The 15,050-nt window shown below is 35.5% G+C and overlaps 1 protein-coding gene and 1 long non-coding RNA gene across 2 annotated transcripts; one reads left to right on the top strand and one right to left on the bottom strand.

Moving 5' to 3' along the window:
- The first annotated feature begins 5,741 nt into the window (after positions 1 to 5,741).
- LOC121243903 lies at positions 5,742 to 6,553 on the top strand. Its single transcript, XR_005936323.1, has 2 exons — positions 5,742 to 6,000; positions 6,123 to 6,553. It is a non-coding gene; the product is annotated as an uncharacterized LOC121243903 (long non-coding RNA).
- Positions 6,554 to 10,419: 3,866 nt separating this feature from the next.
- On the bottom strand, positions 10,420 to 12,034 carry LOC121244916 (putative GDP-L-fucose synthase 2). Its single transcript, XM_041143163.1, has 2 exons — positions 11,807 to 12,034; positions 10,420 to 11,606 (listed from the first exon to the last, which is right to left on the bottom strand). The coding sequence occupies exons 1-2, from the start codon at positions 11,826 to 11,828 to the stop codon at positions 10,648 to 10,650; spliced, it is 981 nt and encodes a 326-aa protein (XP_040999097.1). The 5' UTR covers positions 11,829 to 12,034; the 3' UTR covers positions 10,420 to 10,647.
- Between the last annotated feature and the right edge of the window lie 3,016 nt (positions 12,035 to 15,050).

The raw sequence follows: 15,050 nt of genomic DNA, 5'->3' as shown, positions 1-15,050 counted from the left end.
ACCTCTTATCCCCCTATTTATTTCTTCTATGTACTGAAGGTTTGATTACATTATTAAAGAAAGCAAGGTTAAAAGGGGAGATTTCTAGTCTGAAAATCTGTAGAGGTGCTCCAAACATTAATCATCTGCTCTTTGCAGGTGATATTGTTATTTTTTGTAAGGTTGAGGTGGGGGAAAACAGAAGAGTGTAGGCTATTCTAGATAGATATAAATCTGTTTTAGCTCAGAGAATCAACAAGGAGAATACAATTATGGTATTTAGTAGCAATGTTTCAAGGGAAGTTACAAATGAAATAAAACAACTTTGGAAATTGTGAGATTCAGCAGTATGAACGATACCTAAGACTTCCTCTTATTGTGGATAGGTCTAGGCATAGAACTTTTCACTCTATAAAATAGAAAATTTGGGAAAAGCTTTAATCTTAGAAATAAAAGTTCTTATCTCAAGGGGGAAAGGAAGTGCTTTTAAAAGCAGTGGTATTCTCTATCCCTTCCTATTCTATGAGCTATTTTTTGTTACCTTCTTCTTTATGTTTTGATTTGGAGGGATTAATGTCGAAATTTTGGTGGGGACAAAAAGGAGAAGAAAGGAAGATTCATTGGGTGAGTTGGTGTCGAATGTGTGAGACAAAATCTTGGGGGGGGGGGGGGAGATGGGGTTTAAAGAACTCAGGTTATTTAATTTAGCACTTTTGGCAAAACAAGGTTGGAGATTGCTACAAAATGATAATTCTCTCATATTCAAGTTGTTTAAGTCAAAATACTTTCTTAATTCCACTTTTGCACGAGCTGAGTTAGGAAGGAGTCCATCTTACACTTGGAGGGGATATATGAGAAGCAAATAAATGGATGCTTGAAGGTTGTAGATGGAGGATTGGTGATGGAAGAACAACTAAAATATGGTCTGATCAGTGGATTCTAGGGCATGGGGCTCTGCTTTCAGAGGGTTTGATTGGGCTAGACACTAGTATTGGAGATGTTGTTAGTACTCTCTTTGAAGCTGATGCAAGAAGTTGGGATATGCACAAGCTGAGATCTCTCTTCAATCCAAATGTGGTGGCAGATATTGACGTCAGACAGAATATAGATTATTCTGCAAGCTAGTTTCAACAGATAATTCACAGGAAAGAAAACAAGTGAATCGCCTAAAAACACAGAGAAAACATCTCTGATGTTCAATTCAAATTATCAATATTCAAGCATGCCCAAATCAACCCACAAGCCGGGTTGTAATAGCTGAAAATGGACTATATTGAAATTTTACCAAAAATAGCAAAATCCTAATATTCATGCCAAAACTAAATAACTAAATAAAGAAGTAATCTGCCAAAAATCTGGCCCAAATCGAGTTTAGAATCACTTCCAAAATAGTAAATAAAATAAAACTATAAAAGGAAACAAATAATTAAAAATAGGAAATCAGAGGGGAAAACAGTTGAATTTGGCTTCGAAAATGATGCACACTGAGTATGGCTCAGTTCCTATGACATGTGCACCGAAAAGAGCTTTCCGAATTGGGGTCATATGCGCGATTCTGATACTCATAGCCAAAATACCGAAACGTGCCCAAAATTACCCCGATCAAGGAAAAATCATGATTTCCTGCCCTCTTTGCACTGATCTGCCATCTCTAGGTATTTTAGCGCAATCAACATGCAATCTGACAACTTAGCATCATCTGACTTAGTTCCTCCTGCATCTAATATTCTCAAGATAGTAATCTGTCCAAGAGTAAATAGTGATAGGCGAATATGGGCTCAGGAGAGAAATTGAGTCTTTAGCGTGAAAAACTGCTACAAGTTTCTTAAAACAAGGTTGGGATCACATGGCGTAGAAACTTCATCAGCTAGCTCTACTAAGGTTGTATGGAGACAGATTTGGAAGATGCCAGTGCCAAGTAAAATTAAAGTTTTTGTTTGGCATGCTTGCAAAGAAGGGCTCCCCACAAAAGATAATTTGTTGAAGAGAAAAGTGATAATTGATGCACAGTGTGGGTTTTGTGGTTTCTAGGGTAAAGGTCTCAATCATGCTTTGACAAATTATGCCAGGTTACAGAGTATTTGGAGGGAGATCATGCCAGAAATGAGCTTTGCTGCTGATATGAGAATATATGATGTTATTTTATCCCTTTGTGAAGGTGTACTCAGTGAGAAGTTGTCTATGTTCTTTGTATTGGCAGGAGTTTCTAGTATGGGCATAACAAAATGATACATGATTAAGTCATTCTAAGTCCAGGAAATGTTGCTGCCAATGCACTGAGTTTGCTCAGAAACTATACCTCCCTCCACCAGCAGGTTTATTAAAGTTAAATGTTGATGGAACTGTTTCTAGGAAGGTAGGCAAATCTGGTATGGGTTGTATTTAATGTGATGACCATGGTAAAGTTCTAATGGCAGCTAGTAAGCTTGAACATGAGGTTGAGGAACCGGAAGTTATTGAACTAACTGTTGTTTTTCGAGGGCTGTAGTTGTGTTCTAGTATGGGCATTGCAAACATTCAAGTTGAATCAGATTGCTTGTTAGTAGTCGAGGCTTTGCAGTGTCATACAATGGAAGATTCTTTGCTTGGGTTGTTATATCGAGAGATTAAGTTACTTTCCACGCATTTTGTTGAATGTAATTTTATCTATGGACATAGAGAAGGAAATAGAGCAGCTTATTGTTTAGCTCGTTATGCGATAAATGTAGATGATATCGCTATGTGGTGGAATTGTATTCCAGACTTTCTTTCTCTTTCTCAAGTCTTTTGGCTTGATAAATGTCTGTAATTTCCTTTAATTTATTAATAGAAGTTATGATTCTTTAAAAAAAAAAAATCCCTTCTCTATGTCCTCAATCAAGAGAAATAAAAACAATATACCTAAGATTAAGTTATGTCTGAGATCACTCTACTACTATTTAATATATATATTTTACATTAACTTTTCATTACTTTTTCATTACTATTTGCAGATCATCAGAAATCACTTCAGTACACAACATACCAAAAGAAAAATCCCATCTCATACATATATATATATATGGACCACGTGTGACTGTACTTATGTGTGGAGCTCATGCTAGTGTGAACAAAATAGGGTGGGATAGACTAAAAGAAATGAAAAATTCTTCTCATCAGTCACTATTCACTATTCTCACACCTCATACTTTATGAAAAACACCCTCATACTCTATGAATAAAAAACTATATGTATGAAGTGTGAAAGTGAATATTAACTGATGTATAAAATTCCTCAAAAAAAATATATATGATTACAAAAACTAAGCTTATAGCCCAATGAACTCGATAATGTTGCACATGTGATAGTTAGAAATGCGATTTTAAGGTGACACATGAGACTCACATGCATGCGATATATATATATATATATATATATATATATATATATATATATATATGCAACATGTGTGAGCCTAACTCACTAGTCGGATGGTGGCAATTTTGGGCTGATTTGAAATATCCGTGTCCAAGGATTGCGCGAGCAACGGTGCATGTGATTGTTGTGCTGATACAGAGTGATAGTTGAGACTTTTCGGACTTAGAGAAAAAGGAAAACAACAAAAAGCTTTATCATTAATCTATCAATCATCTAGCCTATCTAGGGAAAGATGGGAGAGGATCAAGACGAAAGGGCTGAGGAGTGTAGAAATACACAAGGACTGGCCTAAAAGTTTTTTTATTTGGTTTCAGTCTGTAGAAAGAGCTTTTGGATTGCTTTGGTGAAATGAATAAAATATAGATAAACATAAAGAACAGAATGTGATTGCGACTTGAAAGATCACTGAGATCAGAGGCTCTTTAATTTACCTTTCTTGTGCATTAAAAGGAGGATTTGTTTTGGTGGAATATAGAAGTTTGGCACCTATACTCACAGCATAATTTCACATCCTTATAAGAAAAACGTAAAAAAAAGAGGCTCATTTGACTGTCCACCCACTTCAATAACAATTTAAGGCATGAATCATATGTGTATATATATGTTTGTAGAGTCACCGAGATACCCAAAATGGAATTATATAAAATAAATTGAGGTAATTTCATCTCATCTATTAAATTTATTTTATAATAAAAATAATTTTATAATTTGACGAATTATATCAAATCACATCAACCTATAAGATTATTTTTATACAATGGACTGAATACTTTCCATATTTGTGGATGTCTCTCCACAGCACACTTCATGTTCAGTAAACCATTTGTAAAATTATGGATCTGGGCTGTTCAACGATCGAGCTTTCTTGCTTTATCCTCTGGGAAACACAGTAAGGTAAGGACGTTTTATAAATTACTTAACTCTCTCTTTCTCTCTCTCACCCTAAAGAAAACGAATATGTTTTGTGGACTTCTTTCTCTTAGATGAATACTGGACATTTCACAATTGTATCTGAGACTGTCAAAAAGTTTCAGTGACACCCACCAAAATCAGTACTTGGATATAGTTTTGAAGATCTGGGTCGAAAACGATCTGATATCCTTGCACCCTTTTCATACACCATTCGATCAGATGCAGAACATTACAAGTTTTAGTTTGTTTGTTTATTTTTTTTTTCAAGGTTACCCGTCTCCGGATCAGCTTCGTTTTGGTAAAAACCAGAGCTTTCAGAAACTCCTCTCTTGGAGGCAGCCATTACCATTACTGTTGCCTGAGAGACCTTCGACGAAGGATATATATAGAATATGATGGTTAATTTTGCCATGATCGAAACGATTTATTGTAAAAAAGAGATGGAAGATAGTTTTAAAAGATTTCTTGTTGATTTTGTATGATCGTATCGTTATCATCTTTTGCCAATAGAAATACACAACAGTTTTCTGCTCTTAAATGGTGATCCATGCGCACACGCTTTCAGAGGGTGAACCCACACTTCATCACCCCGTTCAAGTAAATTGCAGAGACCCATAAATGTAAATACAATCCCATCTTCTGAGCTAGAGTTAAGACCTCTCTCTCTCTCCGTGTGTTTAACTTTGGAGCGAGAGTCCTTCTGTTGACATGGATACGTGAAATCCGGGGTACTTTTACCGATCCAGGACCAAACACACAAAATTACCCATTTCCTTACATGGGACCCAGCTCCTCAAATGGGGGGCCCCCGCCCCACAAATGGTGGGGTTTGATATTTGACTAGAGTGTCTTTGAAGTTTGAACACACAGAGGCTGCTTGTTTATTGTTTAGATTGCTTGGTTGCTCACCTCCCCAAAATCCACAAACGAATGTTAGGCTTCAGTTGTTTGTAGGGTTTGGTGGTGATGGCGGTCTCGATGAATTTTAGCCTCGGTCCTTGTGCCTGTTTGGTCAGTTAAGAGTCAGGCTGGCCTCAGAATTCAAAAAACTGCCATTAAAGCAATGCTTCTTTTATTTGTATATATCAAGTGACGAAATCAGTCCGAACTTTGATGAGATAGAAAAAGATAATATTTTTATGATTATATAGTAATTTAATCGTATGACGCAGCAGTTTTTTGAGTTGACGAAGGGTTAGGCAAAGAAACCAGAAGTGGACAGTATGTGTTTGCGCAAATCTAGCTAGCAAGGTCAAAAGAGGGTTTGAGGCAGACAAAGCAATGACCCCATTCAAACCGTACCACACACAATCTCCGTTTAATTTCACCAGTTATTTATTATTTACTATATATCGTTTACTATTTATTTTTACATTTCATCTCTATAATTTTTTTATAAAAATATTTTTTATAAAATATGAGACGTGAGATGGTAAATAGTTCCGAATCATTCCCTCATGTATCGCCCACTTTATTGTATTCGTTTAGACAGTCGGTCACAATGTCACATAGTCACGACTCACAGCTAGAGTGGGACAGACAGAAGACACGCACGCAAAGGCAAAAAACAACGCCTAAAAATGTTCTCAGCCGCTTATAACGCACACTACTTAAACATGTTTATTCTTTGCTTTGCTGCTCTCTTACGATGGGACAAGGGAAGGGAACAGCGTCAAGGGTTGCTTCTCAAGGGAAACAAAAGAAAGTAGGAGGTAAAACGTACAACACAAATCCCATGTTGGGTTTCTTCTTTGAATTTAATTCTTGTTGGTTTTTTCTGACCAATTAAATTTAATGTACCGACCTACCTTGTTCTTTTGTGGGGCTGGCTCAGGAAGAAGGAAGAAAAAACCCACCTTTTACCTCATTATTTATCTGGCTATCTTGTAATGCTAGAGTTGTGGAGGGGGTGGCAGCAGGAGCGAAGCATGGAGAGGCAGCTTGCAACTTGGAAGAGTGAATCATGTTTTATCTTTCTCATCAGAAAGTTTCTGAAGAAAACGGGTTCCTTCGGCTTATATTTTGGTTTCTCAGGTTATAGAAGCAATCCCATTTCCCAAGTTCAATCTTCGCAACTAGTTCTGTTCTTCCTGATCCTCTTCTGCTTCTTTCCATATTGATTATGGTTTTGGTGGTGGTGATATTGGCGGGATCGGCTCAATCTCTTAATTTTTTTAACAGTTTCTTAGTGTCCCTTTTCAATTACTCTTTTATCGATGATCGATGTTGTTCATACCGAAAGTTAATGAAGAAGTTGTTCGTTCTGATGTCCGTAACTTGCTCTTTTGGGTTTTGCATTTGTGCCTTACTGCTTCTTGAAGAAAATCCCATTCCCATTCCTTCAGATATCAAAGAAACAAATGAAGGAGATATGTTTTATGCAGTAGTAAATTAGACAGGGGAGGCTATTAATTCCTTCAACGAAAGTTGGTGAGTAAAAAAGCTTGAACTTTTAGATCAGTCCCTATATCTGTAGAGCCTTGGATGTTCAGAGTTTCAAAACTGTTTCATTATCAATTCCAGATTTTCTGTCCGCCTTTTTGCTTCTGTCTCTTTATAATATGTATCTGTTTTCTCTTGGAGGATGTGGATAAGCTTCATGACATTCAAACCAACAACGAGATTTCATTTCAGTTTATAACATAAAAGATGTATACTTTGGATTTCCTTTTCGATGTAATCCGTTCACTTCCAGTCTTACTTTTGCATTCGATTTTAGCTGTGTATTGCAACGTTGTTTTAGATCTCTGTGATTGTGCTTGGGATGTTGAAATGACAATGCAAAAACAAACCATGAGGGTCCCAGTGAGATGGCTTGCAGCAAGCAGAGATGGGGGCAGAAGGACTGAGCAGAAGAAAACAGAAGCAAAGACAAAAGAAAGTTCAGGTTTGAGTGACGAAAGGAAAGGCCCCTCATAGTCCATGGAAGTGTCCTATCAATTTTGTGCACTGCAATTTGGGTTCTGATCTTGCCTTTTTGGTTTTTGTGTGCATGTGAAAACATTAACTTTGTTTATTTGTTAGTTCTCCTTCTTCTTCCAATCTTTTTTTTGGGTAAGATTTTCTTGTTTTTTAGCTCTATGCAGACTATGTTGGAAGTTTTTATATCTTTGGTGGGACCTGGAAATATTGGCAATTTCGAGGAAAGGAAGAAGTTTGGATGAGAGATGATTTTCATTTTTTACCCTTTTCCCTTTTGATTTAGAAATGCTTTTAATTTTAGGAGATTTTAAAGAAATAAAATTTTAAATTAATGTAATTTGATATGATACGTCATATTTTAAAATTATTTTTTTAAAAAAATAAACATAAAGTATCATATCAAATTATGTTAGTTTGTGATTTATTTTTATAAAATTTCTTTGTAACTGTAAATATTTATCGCATCATATTTGAGTACAAAATTGGATTATCTTCTCTAAGAAATGATAGTTGCAGTCATAATTGTGCAAGTGTCATATAATTACTTTAAAAAATATAAATAAATATGTGACTTACATAAAAAAAATAATTTTTTAATAATAAACTCTACTATTTTTTAAAATAATTATATAACGCTTACACACTTTACTATCGCATATAATTACAATTATAGGAAAATTGCAATGTACTTCATCATCTCTTAATTTTGCCACATCTCTTTTGTTCTTTTGCTGTTGTTTTATCCTTTTTCATCTCAGTTTAATTCGGGCGCCAACTCCCACTTGAGAACATAATGGCATGTTGTCAGCATCCTTTTTTTTTTTGTTCATGTGGTCAGCAATTTTATATCACCTTTATGGTAACAAAATCCATATGAATTCACTTGGCAGAAATTGCCTATCTTGGGCTGCTATCACAATGTCAGCTTTTATAAAAAGATAAAAAGAAATACGTTAGCTAAAAAAAATTATATGAGATTAAATTCACAGCTTCATGAACATCTTATATAATATTACAAAATTATTTTTACCGTAAAATAGATTAACGAATCACATAAAATCAAGTCTGTAATTCTTTTATATATGTAGCACAAAATATAAAAAAATAAAATTAGGTCAAAGAATATTTAAAAAAGGGAAGAGAAAAATATAAAATCAAAAGAAAAGTATCCCATTTACAGCAAACATATTAACATAAACTTTCTTAAATTAAAATTATTTAAACTTGTTTTTAAGCCAGTAAAGCTATCAACATGAATAATGGAAAACAGCCAACTCCTCGTTTATGGGAGTATATGAACTACTAGTAGTAACATTAGGCAATAAAAATACCGCCAAGGCAACACGCAATTTGCAAACAACAATAAACCAACTACACTTCTGATTGAAACCCAAGATGAAAGGTAGTAGAGGCCTTGGTCTTGATGGTATGCTTTCTTCAAGATCTAAGATTTGAATCTCATTGGGTGCAAATGATCTTTAAAGACTATTGGATTGTAGGATTTTTTTTCCTTGAATTACCAAACGTGCATTTATAGGAAATTGCTTGTCAAGGGTCTGTGCATCTATAAGATTAGTCGGGACGTTGTTCTTGGACACCTGATGCCAATAAAAACAACACAAGGGGCAGGGTGTTGTGGTTTTGCCATCACAGACGTGAATATAAAGCAGATAATCTTCTGTACTAGAAAAAGGAAAATCAATTTTATGTGTTGCACTTCTGTTTTTTTCTCTCTTTAGTTCAGAAGAACTACATCAAGGAGTACCCTGGCCACAACACTCTGAAAAGTGGAGCAGCAGCAAACTTCTTCAGCAGAACTAGAGAGCCTCTAAAAATGTTATGAACCCTGGGAAAATGAATTACATACAACATTTTTCACAATATTTTACACAACTATATTTTAAATAAGGGGTATTTTTGTAAAACATCTTATAAAAGTAACATCATTTTACAAAAATACCTTTATTTTATAACATTATTGTGCAATGTGTTGTGTGTACATCATTACTCCCCCAGATGAGACCATCAATCATAAAATTTCTCCTTTTCCCAACTCTTAGGAAGAGCTTCCATAACCAACCTAGTACAGAATCCTTCAAATCTTTAGGATCCATAAAACTACCTTGACCAATTATCTCTCATATTTGTCATCACTTTCATGAGTTGTGCATTATGATTAGAATTGCTTTATCTACAAAAAAATTCCCACAAAAGTAAATCCATAAACTGATATGACTTAATGTGACACGTTAAATTGTACATCTACTTTTATTGTAAAGTAGATCTAACGTATTATATAAAACCATATCAGTTTGTGGGATTTCTCTGTGGCTGTATCACTTATTATTATTGCCCACAACATGTTTTCAAGGATAGAAATACCAAGAAAGGGGAATTAACCTTTCTACTTCAGATTTTGCCATTCCTTCTAAGTATGGGAGTTATGGAATATTGGGCTACCGTAGAACTAGAAAATAAATACAGGAAACAAAAATAAACTTTCAGCATCTTCTTCCAAAGACTATCAACTATCAAGACAAATTTAAGAAAAGTACATCAATAAAGGTGGAAAAAGTCATGCTAAATTCCATCCAGGATGCTGCATTTGGTTACAGAGTTCAGAGATAACGTTGATATAAGCTCAGAAAGGAGAAATTGGCCTGCTGCTCTTCAGAAATTACACACCTTACCATTATCCTAGCCACTAATACAACTTTAAAGCCTCAGACAAAAATACAGCGGCTGATGATGAAGCAAGATGGCACTAAGAACAACACAGCTGAGAAAAATGAATAAAAAGCTGATAACAAATGACAGCTGCACAAATGGGTATCACAAATCTCCACTCTGTGCGTCATAAAGTAGCAGAGGGTGAAAGCAAAACAACTTGAAGTGGAAATGGAGGAGGAGGATAATAAGCAGTCTATTCTAAGACCAGGTAAATGCCTGTGAGCCAGTTTACTTATAGCAGAAAACATGGCAAACAGGACAGATAGAAGAGAGAAGCCTGATCACATTGTAAAAGGAAGATTTTTTCTGTCTCTTTTTTTCATAAGAGGAAGATCATAATATCCTCAACCCACATAATTGAGTCATAAATACTGCAACATATTTTTTTTAAATGCATAATAGATTTACCACCACATTAATACGTTCAATTCAGAAGAATCATAGCCATTTTATAAAAATACAGAGCAAAATCACTGCAATTCAATTATAAATAATAGCACCTTCTGCCAAGTTTTGAATAATAGCTAGGCAGCTCACTTAATTCTCAAGAGTAAAAGGAAAAAAATTCCCCTACCTAAAGATGAATGGTACAAAATGATAAAGCATCACAAATAATAACTATCCCACATAACTGGTACAGAATGGATGGCCATAATCCACCATGTATATGATTCAAAAAGGAAAATGTTGACGATCAATCACCTGACTTATTGCTTGACATTCTCCAAGTACCATTTATAGGTATCAGCAAGCCCATCCTTGAGTGAAATCTTGGGGCTCCATCCCAACTCGGCGAGCTTCGAGCAATCCATCAGCTTCCTAGGAGTTCCATCGGGCTTGGACGCGTCCCAAACGAGCTCGCCCTCGAACCCTACCACGTCCTTCACCAGCTCCGCCAACTCCTTGATGCTCACCTCCTTCCCACTCCCCACATTCAGCTGCCCCAACCCACTGTAGCTCTCCATCAAGAAGATCACCGCGTCGGCCAAATCGTCGACGTGCAGGAACTCCCTCAGGGGACTCCCCGTCCCCCACACCACTACCTCCTTCGCTTTCTTCACCTTTGCCTCGTGGAACCTCCGCATCAACGCCGGCAAGACGTGTGAATTCTCGGGATGAAAATTGTCGTTCGGGCCGTACAAGTTCGTGGGCATCGCCGAAATCGCGTCCCAACAGTATTGAAGTCTGTAGGCCTGGCACATTTTGATCCCCGCGATCTTGGCGACAGCGTACCATTCGTTGGTGGGCTCCAAGGGGCTGGTGAGCAACGCGTCCTCGGGAATCGGCTGGGGTGCGAACTTGGGGTAGATGCAAGAGGAGCCGAGGAATAGAAGCTTCTCGACGCCGTGGCGGTAGGAGGAGTCGATGACATTGGTCTGGATCTGGAGGTTGATGGCGATGAAGTCGGCCGGATAGTTGCTGTTGGCGTGGATGCCGCCGACCTTGGCCGCAGCAAGGATGACGAACTGGGGCTTCTCGACTGCGAAAAAGGATTCAACGTCGTTTTGGCGCGTGAGATCGAGCTCGGAGTGGGTGCGGAGCAGAAGGTTAGTGAAACCGAGGTGCTGGAGCTTGCGGACGATGGCGGAGCCGACGAGGCCTCGGTGGCCAAGCACGCAGATTTTCGCGGTCTTGTTAGTGAGGAAGGAACACATGGGGATCTTCCCTGTTGAAAGAATGAAAGGGAAAACCGGGTTAAGTTCTTGGGCATCTTGGGGACAATGAGTGTTTGGATGCTAAGAAATTATGAGGGGAAAAAACAATTGAAAGGTTACAGATTTTTAAAAAGAACCAAACTGAAGTTCAGGATTCTTGCAAATTTTCTTAGTTACCAAACACACAAATTCGTTCAGAGAGAGAGATTACCGTTGGAGGTGTCTTCTCCCATTTTCGGCGGGGAATGAGCTTTTTTCGGCCGAGACCACTGACTCCAACCGCCAACACTCGGCTCAAAAGTCTGGAACGAAACTGATCGCAGAGGAGTTTAACCGTTTTGTGTTGGATTGGGTTGGTTTGTGTTGGGCTTCTTTAGCCTAAAGCGTCAAGAATGGAACTTAATTTTACAAATTACAATAATAAAATTCTATTATTGGTCCAGCAAAGTTTTTAATAGTAGATCTCACTTTTTTTCAAAACGACTGCACGGCTCTTGCACACTCTACGACTGAATATAACATTACTACAAAAAAAAATACTGTTGGTGTTTGATTGCTGTGAAAATTAAGAATATATTTATATCAAGGATAAATTGTATTCGTAATATTAATAAAATTCAATCCAATATGTTTTTTTCCCACACATATTGATAAATATTGGCCATTTGTCAGTTTTGGAGTTCGGGTTCAAGAGTTCGAAAATTGAAATAATTAGTGACATGTTAGTATGTAATTTGCTTTTGTAGATGTTATTCATAGCGTAGAAGGAGTTTTTTTTTTTTTTTTAAGATAAATGATTTAGCTATGAAGATATTTTATAAAAAGCAAGCCAATAAACTAATTAGATAAATACGTTAGATTATAAAATTATTTTTATAAAAATATAAATAAAACGTATTATACGTAACAACGTTAACTTATGACTTATTTTTTACGAGACCTTTGTCATATAGAGCATTTTTTTTAAATGGTAATGTAAAGAGTATTTGAATAAAAAAAATAATAATGTAAGTATTTGGGATGTCAAACCAAAATTATAGGGACAACAAGACAAGGAATAATGAGGGGAGGATGCTAGGCATATTCCTTGTACGGATGATGATTAGTACAAACGAAGTAAGAACTTTCCTCGTATGCACGTTGGGCATGTTGCATGATAACTTACTTATACGTGTTTTTGTTTGTGTTCTCAAGTCCAAAGAAACTTCATTTGTCAATTCCAACACTAATGACAAACCATTTAAGTATTTGGAGCTTCAAGTTGGGACTCGACTGTCCTTTTTAGTTAAAAGATTTATGTTTGGCTCAAAAAAATAAAAAAAAAAAGATATATGTTTGGAATATGAAATAAGTAATGTTAAATATAGTTTCAGAGACCGTAAATTTTGCATAAAAAATTTTTTTTAAATAAAATGTACGAAACTTGCACATTCTATAACTATACAAATCATTTTTCATATGACAATCTGAGCCTGTGTATGCATAATTTTGTATCTTTTTCATTTTCATTTTGTATAAAAAAGTTATCATTGACAACTTTACTATGCTAAATCTTGGATATTATAATTTTTTGTCCCTAATCCATGACTAAAAGATATTTAAATATATGTTAAACTTCATAAAAACTCATTCCATCCATTTTTTTTTTTTTTTTTATAAGTGAAACTGAAAAATAAAATAGAATAGTCTCATGCTTTGAACTCTTGAAAAGGGTGGCCAAAGGAAGAATAGAATAGCAAAGCAGAAGATATTAATTTATTGTCTGAGGGTAGCCCAAGAGGCTTACTACACAAATGAGATTTTAACTTTTAAGGCTTGCATTATATTATCAAAAAGTAAGCTGGATGAAAAGGGGAACAAAGAAGGGAGAGATAGAAAGATCTGCTTCCATTGAGTGGGCTCTGTGAATCAGAAAGATCTGTTTCATCTTGGGCCACCAGTCTTCTGATATATAGTTTTGCTATTGTAGATCAATCAAGGCCTGCTATCTTAATGAGTTGAAGATGTGAACAATGGTGAATAGGTGATCAATCTCTCCCTTTGCTTGATTACCAGTTGCCACTATGATGGCATCCAATGCAACTATATATGGAATCAATGCTGAGACATTGATATTGTTGAGGGCCAACTAGTTTTCTTCTTAATTTGTTCTGGTTTCGCTCATTAAAAACTTTAGTGTTGTTTAACATCTTCGGAGGAATGGTTATGATAGCATTGTTAATCTTCCGATCCATCGTTTTATCGAGTAAGTTTGATCAGCCAACTTCTTGACTTATCTTGAATCGTATTTATTATTTTCTTAGTAGCCGGCATAAAGGGTAAAAGCATATGGATCGAAGAAAATTGAAAATGCATGAACCAAATTGGTGTTAGGTTCAAAGTTTTGTAGCTTTCTAAGAGACATATTCCCACCTTATTTGGCCACTTGGGATACATATATACAAATGGGACTCAGCCAAATTGCTAATGCATCGTGATCTTATATATGCCCCAATCATTGGATAAGAATATCATGAGGTAGAGGGATTCATGCTGGAGATTAACTTCAAACAACAGATAGATACAATCTGGTTTGGACACACTTGGTTGTAGTGGAATCAAAAGGGAGAAAATGGGGGTCCCAAAATATAAAGATTTTATTTCATAATGATTTGGACATGATTGTGGGATCTTGGATGCATGCAACTTTTTTTATGCTTTCCCAAATTCACTGGGGAAGTGAATTTGGAGTAAAGATTGAATTCAATATCATTAGGGCTTTCTGGGACCCATTTCATGTTTACAAAATCTTTGTGCTTTCCTAAATTTACTTGGAAGTGGATGTACAATAAGCATTTCTGTACAAAGTCTTCAAGCTATTGATGATTAGCTGTCGGAATTTGTGACAGTCAGAGAGATTAAAGTTTATAACATGATTTGGTCTCCCTCTCTTTTTTTTTTAAAAAAAAAATATTTTAATTACAGATAAATTACACAAAAGAAATCCTACAAACTAATATAAATTCATGTGATTTGTCAAATTATAAAGTTACTTTTATTATAAATTTGATCTAACGGATCATATGAAACCACGTCAATTTATGAGATTATTTTTATATAATTTTTTTGTGATTATAGTAATCTTCTTTTTTTTTTTTAATAACGAGGGATTGTATAAAATAATTTTTGAATAAGAAGCAAGAACATCTTATTGAAGTGAAGATTCTACCAAGCACAGAGTGATCTTCATCTTCTTCAGATGTCAATTCCACCTTCACCTTTTTATTAGTATTTTGGTAGACAATTCTTCTTGTAAGAGAAATGCTATATTTACATATAGATTTTATAAAAATAAACTTACAAAATAATGCAATCTATTATACGTTAAGTTTATTATATTATAAAAAATACTTTATAATTGAATATACAACACCATGTCATATTGGTTTACAAATTATTATAATAATAAAAAATAT

The sequence above is a fragment of the Juglans microcarpa x Juglans regia genome, chromosome 8S (assembly GCF_004785595.1).
Source record: "Juglans microcarpa x Juglans regia isolate MS1-56 chromosome 8S, Jm3101_v1.0, whole genome shotgun sequence".
Lineage (NCBI taxonomy): Eukaryota > Viridiplantae > Streptophyta > Magnoliopsida > Fagales > Juglandaceae > Juglans > Juglans microcarpa x Juglans regia.
Note: the sequence above shows the minus strand (reverse complement) of the source record. Positions and strands in the feature narration are given on the sequence as shown.

What these genes read in the sequence shown, in the direction of transcription:
- LOC121244916 (XM_041143163.1), bottom strand. Translation starts at nt 11,828, where the DNA reads ATGGGAGAAGACACCTCCAACG. An exon ending in GGGAGAAGACACCTCCAACG is followed by an intron (nt 11,607 to 11,806) that starts GTAATCTCTCTC and finishes TTCTTTCAACAG; the next exon opens with GGAAGATCCCCATGTGTTCC.